The 14975-nt window shown below is 40.4% G+C and overlaps 1 protein-coding gene across 2 annotated transcripts in view; it reads right to left on the bottom strand.

The window, feature by feature from the left end:
• fes (FES proto-oncogene, tyrosine kinase) overlaps positions 1 to 14969 on the bottom strand; it is a 29500-nt gene extending 14531 nt beyond the window's left edge. For both annotated transcript variants that reach the window (XM_042213620.1, XM_014340628.2), the window contains exons 1-5: positions 11066 to 14969; positions 4090 to 4337; positions 2956 to 3129; positions 420 to 516; positions 50 to 233 (exon numbers count right to left, since the gene is read on the bottom strand). In XM_042213620.1, coding sequence (XP_042069554.1) covers positions 50 to 233; positions 420 to 516; positions 2956 to 3129; positions 4090 to 4337; positions 11066 to 11081 — 719 coding nt within the window. In that variant the 5' untranslated portion in view covers positions 11082 to 14969. The remainder of the gene's footprint in view (positions 1 to 49; positions 234 to 419; positions 517 to 2955; positions 3130 to 4089; positions 4338 to 11065) is intronic.
• Between the last annotated feature and the right edge of the window lie 6 nt (positions 14970 to 14975).

The following is a 14975-nucleotide window of genomic DNA, read 5'->3' as shown; positions in this document are numbered from 1 at the left end:
AATGTGTCTGTTTTTCTTCCAAACATCCACGCAGCGAGTGTGATCTTACAGTATGAGCACCATCTCCTGCTGCAGAGTCTGCAGGGCGCTGAGCAGGGCCGGCTGGATCTGACTGTAATGGTGCTGATGGTAAACTTGAGCAGCTTGCACAGAGAGGACATACTCATTATGGACCTCGTAGAGTTTCAGTGAAGCCTTTATGTAACGCTCTTTGGCCTTATCTCGGTCTTTTTCTGCAGACACGCACAGGCACACAAGCACAGTACAGAAAATGATCACAGAATATAGGTCATGATAGAAATACACATATCAGACTAAACACAGGAAAACAGAAAACAAACAAACAAAAAAAACCAGACAGTGACATCAACATGAAACCGATTCTATTCAGAAACATAAGTGATACCAGAAATCCCCACCTTTGCTGGTCTCCTGGTACTTCCTCTTTGCCTGAGTTGCATCTTTCACTGCGTGCCTGTAGCTGCTCTTTAGCCTCTCCAGTTCTGTCTGTGTCACCTGAAGCAATCCATAAAAACAGCATTTTACATTTTGAACACAGTGATAAAAAGCTAATAACGTAGGCTTTGTGTTGGCATTTAAAAAACAGGCCATGAAAAGTTAAAACCGCCTCATATATAGTTCGCCCAAAACTATTTGACCTGAAAGAAGAAAAACCCAATTTACTCAATAAAAAACAGCAAAACCGAAAGGTCATGGCTCATTTTTGACCTTTTTGGACAGTGTGGACCAAATATATTTTTGCAAAAAAAAAAAAGACATTTTTTAATAAGACAGTAGACAGCAGCAATAAAACAACCATTCAGTTGTACTGATGATACCGACTCTATTCTACAATTTCCCAAACGCAGCTCTTCCAAATCTGATGCAACAGGAAAGAAGCCAACAAATCCTGAACCAAGAAGGAGGGACTGCAGGGAGGAAGAATTTAAAAGAAGCACACAGGCTTACAGACAACCTGTTTAAGGACTTTAAAATGCCAGTAACTAGCTTCCTTGTTTTAGTTCTCCGTTGGCTGAGTTCTACATCAATTATGATTTATTTATAACATCTTGTTTTTTTTCTATGACTCATCTAATTAGAGGGCATCAAGCTTGCTCCTCTAACCTGTCGACCAGTAGGCAGGAGTAGCGTAGCAGAGAGAAATAGCCCCGCTTTATTGTCAGCCTTATAGCGATGATAGCATCTAAAACACACCAAAGCAGGAAATGAATTTTTCACCTGTCAGGACCTGTAACTGCCAACAAAGCTGTGTGTTGTCACTGTAGTTATGGAAAGAACTTGTACATTACACAGATTTAACAGCAGCAGGTCTAAAAAAAAAAAAAATAGATTTTACTGAATGATTCATGGTTGGAGGTGTTATAGAGAGAGACGAAACTACAATCAACTGTTTTTCAGAGGAAAACCAGCTGAAACAGTTTGCTTTTAAAGTTTTCTGTTGCTTTACTTGAAACTAAGCACTCGCCTACATTTACCGATGTGCCTCGGTACCGTAACAGACACAAAACCAAGGATTTTTAAGCGGTTTAAAAAACAAAAATAAAACATCTTTTACAAACACATAACTTAAGGGCTGTGGGTGTGATGGGTGTCAAGTCGAGTTTCTTTAAGGTTGAAAAGCTGTCAGTACTATTTAGCACAGGAAGTGGACTGCTGTTGTGTTAGGTTTTGCTAGTAACATAAAACATGAGAAAAGCATAAGGTAACGATCTGACCTTTGTTGTGTGGCTGGCGACAAAAAAAATAAAACCAACACAAACCAACATCACAGATACAATCAAATTCACTGTCGCCGTTGTTTCAGTCGTGATATCAAATAATCTCTCGCTAGTGTAACTGCACAGTGATGTAAACGGTTCAAAGGCTGACCGGGCTTTTTCTGCACAGCAAAGTAGGAAAATTAAACTAAACAAACAACCAGACAGGCGTTCAAACTGCACTAAAATGAACACATCATTTGCCTGATGTAATTGGGTAATAAAACCCAGTGTGAGGCAGCTACCAGTATGAGATGGCATCAAAATGCATTTACAGACACTCTTTCCAGTCTATTGAATCTCATATCATTTGACTGCTGTCTATTTATAAGCTGCCATCACAGCACTCATCTGCAAGTCAAGTTGACATATGAGGAAAAACGAGACAAACATTTCCAACTAGCAACGTCTGGTTTTGCATGAGTGCGTGAAATGTGGGATATGTAAACATTCTAGCGCTCTGACTGCTTTTTTTGTTCTCGTAAAAAGTAATTTAGTGTGTTTGCTTTCAATTTAGATATGAGCACAGTGACAAAAAGAAGCAGGCAGCAATTATCTCAGCAAATTCCTGAAGACCCTGCCGTACGCCGTGCTGTTTCAAACGGCCGTGAGCGGCTGCAAAACAAATTTGTACCAGCTGAAGATATATCTTTGCATACTAGACAAAGTTTGTTTTGTTTTTTTAAAAAAAGCACGTACACACAAAGTGATATTTAATTTTAGAGACCAAAAAGCTGTAGAACAGGCAAGTGTAGTTACTTACCTGCACCAAGATCATTTTCCACTGATAATAAACATTCATATAGTTCCGCCTTTATTTTTTTTATTCAACTCGTGGGGATAAAAGTGTGCAAAACTGTGAACCAAAGGGACATTTAGAGAGCAACAGCTGTGAAAATGAACACAGAAATAAACCACCTTGTTTTTTTCCCCATAATTAGAGGTGTGACTGTACAAAAGTAGTTTAATCTGCCTCATGACAGGACTGAAAGTTTGTATAATGGTAAAGTAGCTAGATATTTTAGCTTGTGGTATATGTGTGTAGTTTATTGCTTAAGTCCCAACAAGTCATTGTTCGGGTTCAAGTCTTCAAAAGCTGAACATAGGCCAGTGTGAATGATGTCTTTTGAAGTAATGGAAGTGTGTGTGTGTGAGTGTGTGCGTGTTAATCACACACCTTGTTGAGCTCCTGCCTCAGCAGGTTCCACTGCTCTGCGTACGTTTTGCGGAGCTGCTGTTTGTCTCTGATGAGCAGCGTGAGTTTGCTGATTGGACCGTCCAGCAGATCTTCAGAGCGCTTTTTCATCAGCTGACTGAGAGACTCTGTCTGTGTCACCAGCACTCCCCAGGACTGACAGACAGAGGCAGAAGTCAGCGGTACACATCGTAAAGAGAAAACCGATAAATGGAACTCACTAAACAATCCGAGACTACCTGACATGTTGGTAACCAGCTTTTGGAGCAAGACTTGCTGGTTCCTTAGTTGGAACTGATTTTAAAAAATGCATGAAGTCATGTTGGACACAGATACAGCTCACTGGGTATTTCATACTACAGAGACTTGGGTTTGAATCCATCATGAGGCCGTTTACTTCCCCTGGTCTTTCTCCTAGCTCTCCTGTCTTCTCCACAGTGTTCTACCAAAATAAAGGCTACTAAATATATTCAGTATAAATAAGCAATGGTTATTGGTGGGTAAAGCCACCAAATTATTATTTAAAAAAAAAAACTTTGAGATGCAGAAATAAAACTAGTTTCAAGCGCATCAGCAGCACATTGCATTTCACGGTTGTAGGTTCTGTAAATGTTTTCACAATGTGTGCAGATGAGCCAAAGACGTGCTTGCTCGATTTGATTTGAGAACACATTTAATTTGACAAAGTGTAGGTCAGCTTTCAATATTTTAAAGAAACTAAGCAAACCAAGCTTGTAGATTGTAGATTTAGTTGAGACATTGCCAAGCCATACTTTGTACTTATTTTAAACACTAATGGCAGTCACTGGAGTTACTTTTAGAGTATGTCATGTGAGGTTATTAGAGGCACAAAACTGTTTTAGATTCATGTGCCAACTTCTGTATTTTATTTCCTCAGCTTATATTACTGTTTTCTTTTACTTTGCTCATTGAACACTTGATGATTCATGAGTGTAGCAAACCCTTTTTTTTGGGAAAAACCGAAATGTGCATCAAATTAGAAGATTAATTTTAAATGCACTGAATGAATGAGTCTATTGCGCAGTGGCATTCTCCCACCTGAACGACAGGTGATGAGGTAAATCTAAAGGCGCAGTGCGATATGAAAGGCCTCACCTTGTTGAGCTGACTGATGTAGTCCAGTCCTGTGTTAGCCTGAGGTCGGTCCAGCTTCTCAGCCAGGCCAGTCATGTGGTGCAGCTGCACTGAAAATTCCCGTTCGCTCTTCGCTCGCTGCCCCATCCACTTCTTCATGACCTCCATCAAGAGAAGCTCTGAGTCCAGCAGTCGCAACACTGCTGCATGTGCCTGTGGACACCTCAGGTCCTCTCCAAAACCCATCTCTGGATAATTACGCTTTCCTCCTGCCAATGAATTGTTGTTAGCAGTAAATCCTACAGCACATTTGCATTCTCGTCAGAGACGCAGGAGCGGAGCAGCAATTCGTAGCAGCTGCTAATGACCAAGTGTATTCATTTCAATGTGACCATCGAGGAGTTTCACTTCCCTGTGAGCAACAGAGGTTTGTGTGAAGCGGCACTTCCTCATGTGTCTTTGAATGCGGTTACTGTCATTTTGCTTTCAATTTCTGAGGACCTTAAGAGGTGCAATGATCATTAAGCTTCAATTATTTCTAAATAATATCATCACTAAAGCACTTATATAATTATGTGTTTTTAAAAAATCAAATTAAATGCAAAAACCAAACAGTCGCGTAGAGGCTGAATGCAGCCTGAGAGAGACCACTGAGCTCGCACTGAGCTGTGTCTTATCTGCATGTTAAACTGGGACCACTGCTTATCTGTGGCTCAGTGCAGCAGAGCAACACCACTGCATATTGCTCAGTATGGTTTACAGATAATTCTGTACATCTATACACAATTCAAAAGTGCTTTTCACTTCTCCGCTTTTATCGTATTGCTTGAATTATTAATTACTATTCTAATAACACATTACAGAACAGAATGATTCCACTAATTACTACTTTAAAATAACTTCTTAACTACTAAAGTAGTAGTAGTAGTAGTAGTAGTAGTATCCCCATGCTTTTAGTTTTCAAATACACATAAAATCGAAGTGCAATAGTCTCTGTTCCAGGTCAGACAGACATGGCATTTTATGTCTTGTGTTAAGAGCACCACTTTTTTTTTTTTACCCTAGAGGGCCTTACTGACTTAAAATAAGTCCACTACTGAAAAAGTGAATTGAAAGACTTTTTTTTTTACAGGTCATAATGAAATTGTTACTAAGATAATCAGTACCAGGAGGTCTAGTACTATTATTTCTTTATATTATGCTTCCAAAGAGTCCGATTTTCCTATAGTTTGGTCTTAAACACAATTTCTCCAGCCTTTCTAAAGGCCTTTTAAAGTTTTTCTTTGGACACCGGTTGCTCTTTCACTCATTTTCAGTACAGTCCTGTTATTTTTTTGTTAATATGTTTTGTTAGGCTGCTTTATACAGACCTACTCATCGTGCAGGTATTTAAAAAGAAACCCGACTCAAGTGGTGAATCGATGTTGTGTTTAAAGATAAGAGACAACTTAGCAAAGAACCAATTTTAAACATAACTCTTTCGCGCATAGTGGTCACTACAGTGGACAGCTATTCAAAGGCTGTATTCTTGTATTTGTGTCAGTGTTGATGGTATATTTGCACGTAAACCACTACATTTGACACAGATGTGTCACTCCATACACATAAGTTGTCTGCTTAAGTGGACATGTAAAAAACTCGTTGAGAAGTACATGTTTAAAGAAATGAAGTTCAACAATCTTTTTTTCATGCCTAAAGATAAATAAAAAATACTTAAGAAAAACTCCTGATTGTCATAATTCATGCATGAAAGGGTTAAGCAATTTATAACTAGCACCCTTGACAAGAAACACATCACTCTGTTCCCATTTAGCTGAATTTACAGGAAATAGTAAAGATGAACGGGGTTCCCCACAAGTTCTTTAAGAACTGCCTGCAGGTGCTCAGGACACTGTCGAAGTGGATGAAAACAGCTTGGAGGAAACAACCGGTCCCATCAGAAGGATAATAAACTGTCGGCGTGTTCATTCCCAAGAACAGAACCTTCAGACCATCAGTTAGTTCAGAAGCATTGCCTTGCTGAACGTAAAGAGGAAGGTTTTTTTTCTCCATCCTGACAAGGAGACTGACTTCATCATGGTGAGTGGATATGTTGATACAAGCTGCCAGAATGTGGGAATCCCAAGGCTCTCCTATGTCCACTAAGCACTCCTCTCTGATTTGGAACCAGATCCAGCATGAAGCGAAGAGCGACTTGCATCTGGTGCAGTTAGATCTCACCACCACTGCGTGTGGCTCAGTATCACGCAGACCCTTAGACTTTGCACTGGGGTTCTTACATATCCTGTGTTGTGTGCAACATATAATCACCAAATACTTCAGTAACCTGCACATGTGCTCAACTCTGGAGGGCTTCATGACTGGATGCCAAGAACTAGAATGTAGAACAGTTATGAGATGCGCCATCTTCCCCATCCTATTCGTAGTAGCCTTTGAGGTAATTCTCAGGGGCCAGGCAGATAGAGGCATCAAGTTACCATCAGGTGGAGGCTTCCACCACTACGGAGCTATATGGATGATGTGGCAAGCATCATTCAGACAGCACTATGCATGACTTCTGCATGAGCTTCTTGCTTGAGCGAGCATGACAGTCAAGGCAGGAAAGTCAAGAAGCCTATCAAGAAGGAAAGGCATACTGCATGCAGGGAACATCTTTGTTGCAGGAGAGGAGCCCATTCCCCGCCTGAATGAAAAACCACTGCAAAACCTAGGAAGGCACTACCCCACGGAAAATAGAAGGTGTGGTGCTAGCAGCACATCCTACACGAACAGGTCATGTGGACAATAAAGGTCTGCAAAATTTCCTTTTCAGGAGTCAGCAGGAATCATGGCCTGGCAAACAGCTACATAAGTAAGTGGCTAGATGCACGCACACGCACAACACAGTAAAAGCAGACCTCAATAGAAAAAACAAAAACACACACTAAAATACTTTCATGGATTGGCCTCCTGAACATGAACATGAACATTATTGAAACAGTGTGGGATCATCTTGATAGAGAACAGAACAAAAGGCAGCCAATATCCAAAGAAGAGCTTTGAATGTGTTTCAAGAGGCCTTGAAGGCCACTTATGTTTTAATAAAATACTACACTTCTAGTGTTAAGATGATCAAGCAAATCAAAGATCTGGGCCACAAGACTTTACCTCCTCCACTAAAACCAAAAAAAAGAGCTGAGAAAGAAAGACTTTTACAACAACATAGAGAAAGATACGCCAACAAAATGCACACAGGAGGGTAAGAACAGAGGGGCTCAGAATAAATACAAAAAATAACTAAAAATCTGATTCGAAGCATGTGGAATGAGGCACTGATAACCTGAAGAAAGAAAGGTCCCAGGACATTCAATGATCCAATGAAAGTGAAAACACAGAGCACAGGGAGGGAGAGGGAAAAGATAAACACACAGTTTGGATAGTCCTGTGCCAGAGGGACAACAACTATCAGGGTAAGAGAGATGCAGTGTTTTCCAATAATCTCCAGGCTTAACAGATTCCTGAAGACTGAGACTGACCCACAGGTACAATAACAATATCAGGTAGAGAGCCTCAGGAAGAAAACAAAAACAAAAAAGCTGCTAACAGAACGTTATAGCAAAAAACCCCTGTGTTCTGGGGCAGAAAGCTTAGGATGGATTATAAGCTTCACACATATTTTTTTTTAATTATCATAAGCTCCTGACATGGATCTGAACATGTGACAAGTTGCAAAACCAGAAATGTAAAAACACTCGAACCTCAGCGAAACTTAGACATGAATGGTCTGCACCAACCAAACTGCTGCCCAGCTCCAACAAGCTACTGCTTGACGTTAATACTTTCTGAAATACATCTCAGACTTTCACAATACTTTCAATGGATTTTTGGCTTATTGTGTTGCTTGTGTGTGAGCAGCTGACCGAAGCATTGTGGCTTCATACTTCCCCACAAGCAGCTAACGGCATGATGCAGGAAAGTACAGGGTTACTGGTGAAGTAATGCACTGCCGCAAAGACTCTGAGAAAAGTTTATAGTGGTGGTGTCTTGTAACCATTATTGTTTTTTAGAAGAATAGTTTTAAACAACACCAGACTGTAAACACGAAGGGTGCCTGTTGCATATAATGCAAATACTCCTTTTGTTTTTTAACACCACAGTATGAAGCCAGTCTCACGTCATTACTTTCATTTATGACTTGGTTGGTGTCTGGTGCAACCACCGTGCTGTAAATTCATTGGGGTAATTATTCTGGCCATACATCATCAGATACACTCATTATACAGGCTGCAGGGAAGACAAAGGGACACAAACATACACACACACACACACACACACACACACAAATGCAGCTCTGCTCAGAGTTGGTTGTACAGACCACAGAGGAAATGTCAGCTTTTATGTTTAGTTACAGAGTCAACAAAGAGCTGCAGACCACGCTCTTAGTTAGAGACTACTCTTCATGTTTGATGTCCTAATGTCACTTCATGCTGCCACTTCTGCAGCAGACTTTATATCATGTTGTAATGCTGTACCTGTGAGTTACTTTAAATGAAAGCTGTTGAAGGGATGGAAAGTACATTGACTCAGATTTTGAACGTTGCAACTCTGACAAAAGAAAAACGCAGAAGTGCAACAAAAGAGTTTTGACACTTAAATTGCAAAACCGTTTAGCACGATCGTGATACCTACTTTGAATGTTTTTTGGGGGGGTTTAAACCGTGGCGTTTTATAGTGTCAAATCTTTACGTGTATTGTTTTTACATCAGCAATTTATTTCTCAGTGAGAGCAGTTTACTGTTTCTTCTCTGTGTTGTGGTGTGGCTGAGAGAGTTAACAGTTTTGTGCTGTCTGGACATAATTTGCTTACCATACAAAGAACGCTGAATAATGAAAACTACTACAGACTAGCTCCAAAACTGAAAACCTACAGTAAGCAGAGCCAAATATGGGCATACTCTGGGCCCACAGCTGCCCAAACTATGCCCTTACCTTAGGTGTAAATGGTTCATATATAGCGCTTTTCTACTCAGCGCTCAAAGCACTTTATGCAACTCATTCACACTTTTTCCCCCCTATTCTCTTCCTATATAACATGCACACACACATTCATACTTCTACAGATGCATCAGAGAGCAACTTGGGGTTAGCATCCTGCACAAGGACACATGGCATACAAACTGGAGGGATCTAACTATTAAAATTCCAATTAGCTGATGGCCTGCTCCACCACCTGAGTTAAGGCAACCCCAAAGATGTGGGGTGCCCCACATATGCCCCATGGTCCATTATCGCCACCAACTGGTATGGAGTGTGAACCAGAAAGCTACTTTAAGCAGTTCACTCATTCACGAGGTGTCATCACAATTCGGCTTTATTATTATTTTTCCACCATGGCCTTCCTCACACAAACAGCCCTCAAGAAATGTATTTGTCCACTTGTGTAACCAGGGTGTATACATGAAGTCAAAGATGTAAACCATTAAGTTCTTTAGCCACTTGGCCTCAAACGTAAAACACAAAAAAACAACTAGAATCCCATCAAACTAACCTAACTTGGAAGATGTAATCTGGCCTGGTAGCTTTTGCTTCAATTCCTTTTCTAGTAGATCAATATCATCCAGTTTAACTTCCATACTCATTACTTAGTGAAGGTTTGAATCAGTTGCCCTTCTCTCAGCCACATATTTCTGACAGTGCAAGAAAACATGTACAGTACTGCAATTTCATCTTCGCCCCATCAGTCACATTTGCCAGTACCGTGTTTCCTTACCATTATAAATAGTCTGTGTATTCCACCAATGAAAATTTCAGATGTAGCTTCCAGCTAGTCCAAGTAAGATCCCTCAGGCTCTGACACAATAACATGGTGATGACCATAGTGGCCTACAACCAACATGAATATTACTATATCACAACCTCACACAATAGAATGGCGTGAAATAGATTAACCATTAAGTGACAGTTATCTGGATCAAAAATGCCTTGTTGATACCAGCGGTCAAGAAGAATTAAAGGATGACCACTCATTAGAACCGAGGTATGCAGAAGAGCATCTCTGAATCTGAATGCAAAACACGTTGAACCTTGAAGCAGAACATTGTACTGGGTGCTCCAGATGTCAGCTAAGAACAGGAAACTGAGGCTACAATTCAGGCAGATTCACCAAAAGTGGACAGAAGAAGACTGATCTGATAAAGTCTCAATTTTGGTTGCAACATTCATATAGTAATCTGAGAACTGCTTAACTGTGAGATTTCTCATGATGCCGCACTTGGTTAAACACATTTCATTGAAAATGTTTACTCTTTGCTAACTCACATATGACAAATAAAGCTGAAGCTGAAATTGGCAGGGTCAGAATTTGACAAACAGCATGAAAGCACTGATCCATCCCTCTTCATATCAGTGGTTCAGGCTGCTGATGGTGTGGGGAATAATTTCTTGGTACAGTTTGAATCTTTTGTTACCACCCGAGCATCATTTAAACACCACAGCCTACCTGAGGATTGTTGGCAGTCATCCCTTTATGCCCACAGTGCACACATCCTCTGATGGATCCTTCCAGCAGGATAGCGCGCTGTGTTACAAACTTCAAACCATCTCAGACTGCTATTTTTAAACACAACACCGAGATCACGGTACCCAAAAGGCCTACACAGTCAATTCAACTGAGCATCCTTGGGATGTGGAGAAAGAGGAGATTCTCATAATGGATGTGCAAACTGACATATCTGCAGCAGCTGACTGATGCCTTCATGTCATCAGGGAAACAAGTCTGAGGCATGTTTCCAGCACCCTGTTGAATCTATGCTGTGAATAAAAACCGCTCCGAGGACAAGCGCACAATACGGCACTAGCAGGGTGTACCTAATACAGTGTCCGATTAGGTTTGTTTATCACGTTTGCCATCCAAATTTAGCACGTTAGCTTAGTAAAACTACAAATTAGCACAAAATTGTTATTTTCCAGTACTGCACTCACTGATGATACAATGCTAATGATCGGCTCCATTACAAACCATCGGGTTGTCTCATCACTCCGAGAACCTCCGTGATCTTGCAGCTCTGCCAGCTTCCGGTGCAGGAGGAGATGACCTTTACGGGGTAATCAAAGCTTCAAATCAGCCATTTTTAGATTTATAAATAAGTGGGCGGAGTCACTGAACTTTGTCGTCACACCTGGCATTTAGATCTTGTTACAAGCTCAGTAGGAATAGTCTTACATATTATTATCATCAATCTAATAAATCCATGATGCTAAAATAGCATAAACGTTTCTGCAGGATGCTTTTACCCCCGACATTTAACCACATGTAATGCTCATACTTCAGTACTTGCATTTAAAAATACTTTAATGTAGGATATTTTCTTGAAACTATTTTATGTACCGTTAAACTGTCCACCATCTCTGTGCTTCTCGCATTCATTAACCAACAACACAGCATCAAGTTTCAATCATTTAAGAACCATTTAAATAAAAGAAAAAACACATTCAAATTTGCATAGATCTTTATTTTTAGTAGAATCTATAATTGACATCAATTAAATAAAAAGGAGAAAACAAGAGCAAAAAAAAAAAATCCTTAAATTACAAGAAAATTACACTGCACCTTTCATATAGTACAAAAATAGGCCTTATTTTAGAGTTATGTCCCATGTAGGATATTCATTCTTGTACATTACCATAGGTCACACGTATCTGTAAGGTACTGTGTGCAGCCACAGGTCAGGAACCTCACGAAGAGGCGGGAGGAGGTCAACGGAGTCGACTGAGGCTGCTCCACTGACCGCTCCTCCATCACAAAGTGTTTCCTTTCTACTTTAACACGCGTGTGCACACACGGACGCACTCAGGTCTGATTCAGCCCTTAAGTTAATGGCGATGGGATACATTCTACCTCCTCCCTCCGAAGCTGCTGAACATACAAGGTGTCGTCGCAGATCGTCAAAAACGACAACAAAAAGAAAAAAAAAAGGCAGAGGTGACTGAATGGTTTCAATAAAAACACTCTGAACACAAGCCAAGGGTCGATGGACTGTGACAACCTGGAAGCAACACATATTCATACTAAACAGACAGCATTAACATGATTGTCTTTGGTTATGCCAAAGATATTGCTCCTATTAACTTCATCCGACTTCATATTAATCTCACGTTAGACTACATCCTAAAGCAGGACGGGAGCAACGTCGAGCTCCACATGACTTAAATCAGCAATGTAAAGACGAGCCTTCATGGCAGCAATGAGGGAGTCTTCTCTTTATAACCAGGGCAGATGTTTTGCGACATGCAGTGTTTTTTTTCCTTCTAAATTTAAGAGCAGCTACAGCGGTAGGGCTTTTTAGCTACGAGCTGCTTTCTGGCACTCGTCTTATTTTAGTGTGTGGGTTTTTTTTTTTATCGTATTCTCACCGTTAAAAGAATCAGCTGGCTGCTGATGGTTTTCTGCAGCTCCGGCGCTTCGGAAGCAGAAGCTACTTAATTCTGCCTGCATTCATGGATTTCCCAAGTTAAACACCCGATTGCGCAGCGCTCTGAGATCATCTGATTAAAGTATTTTTTATTTTTACTTTTTTTATTATTTTTAAGTTTTCAAGCTGCAGTGAATACAACATTAGCCAAGATGAATAAATCATTTCGTGTGCGCACTTGAGGGGCCACAGAAACCTGTGTCAACACCCCGCAGTGTTGGATTTTTAAGAATAAAAAACAAAAAAAACAAAACCACTCTTCCTGGAAGCAATACAAGTCCAAAGGAAAATGCACAGTGCATAATCTTGACTAGACCAGGAATCAATTAGCCCACAGTAATTGGAACGCATTGGTTGAATCCCATGTTATACTTCTTCAAAAGATGCATCCAGAGTTTAAGAAAAACGGTTTATGGAAGCAATTTTGTTTCTGCATTAGCCCATTATCTGTTGTTTACACACTTCGCAGCATGCTGGGAAGTCAATAAGATTTGGTGGCTCAAGTCTGAAGCTGGAGTTATTACATTTTTAAATTAGCACCCTCCTCAAAGTGGAACTAATCAAAGCCTAAATGGCAGTAGGCACTAATGTACAACCCACAGACCCCTGCAGAACAAGCCTGCCACATTAGCTTTGTTCCTTTTGGGGCATTTTCTCCAAATCCTCATTTTCAGTTTGGCTTCTGATCCAGAAGCGGCCACAGTAAGCCAAATGTGTTACACCTGCACCAGCCATTCGAGATGAATTACGCTTCCTGGCTGAGCGCTGTGTTTGAAAGCATGCATACCAATCTTCCTCCATTCTTTTCAAGAGGATTTTTGGCAGGTATTGGTAATCAAAATCTGCATTCTTTTGCCTTTGGAGAATTTCTTTTTTCCAAATAAGACTTGATTTCTAAATCTGCAATTTAAATGATCTGCATACAGTGAATAACATTTTCTGTGGAGGCCTTTCTAGTGAGGCGGTTAAATCAAAAGTTAAAATCCATTTGTTTGTGTGCTTCTGCACCTTGCCCCCCTCCCACCCCAAAAGAAAACAAACAAACAAAGGAATTGATTGTCAGTGACAGAAACTTAAAAAGAATAAAATAAGGTCTGAAACCCCAGGAGGAGATGCCTGGGTAAAGATGAAGAAAACAAACGCCCCCAGCAATCTCAGGTTGATTTAGCACTTAAATGCTGGCCAACAAGATGTAAGAGCAATTCTCCTACCCAGCCTCTTTGAGTAAGAGGCTTTAACACCCAGGTGTGTCTGCACATGAATGCTGATCCTAAAGGCAATAAATTTTTAGGACAGATAGGAGTTCCAGGGGAGTAAAATTTACACAGCAGCTTTACAGTTTCTGAATTGCAATTGTTTGTTTCTCCTCTAAAACATAAATGTGACATACAAACCTACAGTCCTTAAAAAAAAAAAAAAAAAATTAAAAAATTAAATTACCATTTCCCAGAAGCGATTTCATATCTAACCTACATATAATCTGACCTCTATGATCATTTATCAGCTCCTCAAAACGGCGTACGAAACCTTGCTGAATGATATGAGAGGTAGATAGGACGAGCAGCTGCAGTCGCCAATGCATGTCATCACCATGACAACCTCTCTCAGCAAGCTCCACTGATTTTGAAAGTCATAATTTCAACATAACAAAAAAAGATCACTGGAATCAAAATGGCTACACTGGATTAAATAATGAGATGCAAATTTCAGATGATGACCAGCCAGGGAGGGAAAGAAGAAGAAGGAGGAGGAGGGGGACGAAGAAGAAGAAAAAAAAAAACCTTAAAGCAATTTTCCCTAAAGGAATGAATAAAATCTCTCAGAATAAATAGTTTGCTGCAGTATTATTCAGAATATAATTAATTGGCAAGTACACTAAAGACATCATCTGAAATTCAGATTAGATGCAGACTGGAGGGTAAGTGCAGAGATGCTGATGAGACGTGGAGTCTCGCTGCAGGATTTTTAAACAATATCTGAAATTTGAAGAAGAAAGCAGAGACTGGAAGGATGGAGGAAGGAAATCTTCACTTCAGAGGGCAGATAAACATTCCTGAACCTCATATGCAATAAACTAACACTCGCACTCTCCCACACGCAAAGCAACTTTCACTCGTTAAGATATACGGTGTGTTTGTAGTGCTGATGTGATGAGAGGAGAGCCGGTATATTGTTACAGCTCTGTCAGAAATCAGTCACAAGTCAGTCAACACCTTCCAGCTGCTTTGAGAAGCTTTTGCGCTCAAGTCACACATTGTTTTGGGTTCTCCAAGCAGCCCTGCATCTTCTCCCACAGCCCCAGGATGTAAGCACTTCAGACACAGAAATTAAATATCCCTGGCAGGGATTATGCCTCAGGGTTGATTGAATAGCCTGCAAGTTTGTGTTTGTGTGTGTGTGTGTGTGTGTGTGTGTGTGTGTGTGTGTGTGTGTGTGTGTGTGTGTGTGTGTGTGTGT

The sequence above is a fragment of the Haplochromis burtoni genome, unplaced genomic scaffold, assembly GCF_018398535.1.
Source record: "Haplochromis burtoni strain Fernald_Lab_line unplaced genomic scaffold, NCSU_Asbu1 Contig_11, whole genome shotgun sequence".
Lineage (NCBI taxonomy): Eukaryota > Metazoa > Chordata > Actinopteri > Cichliformes > Cichlidae > Haplochromis > Haplochromis burtoni.
This window is presented reverse-complemented; position numbering and strand designations above follow the sequence as displayed.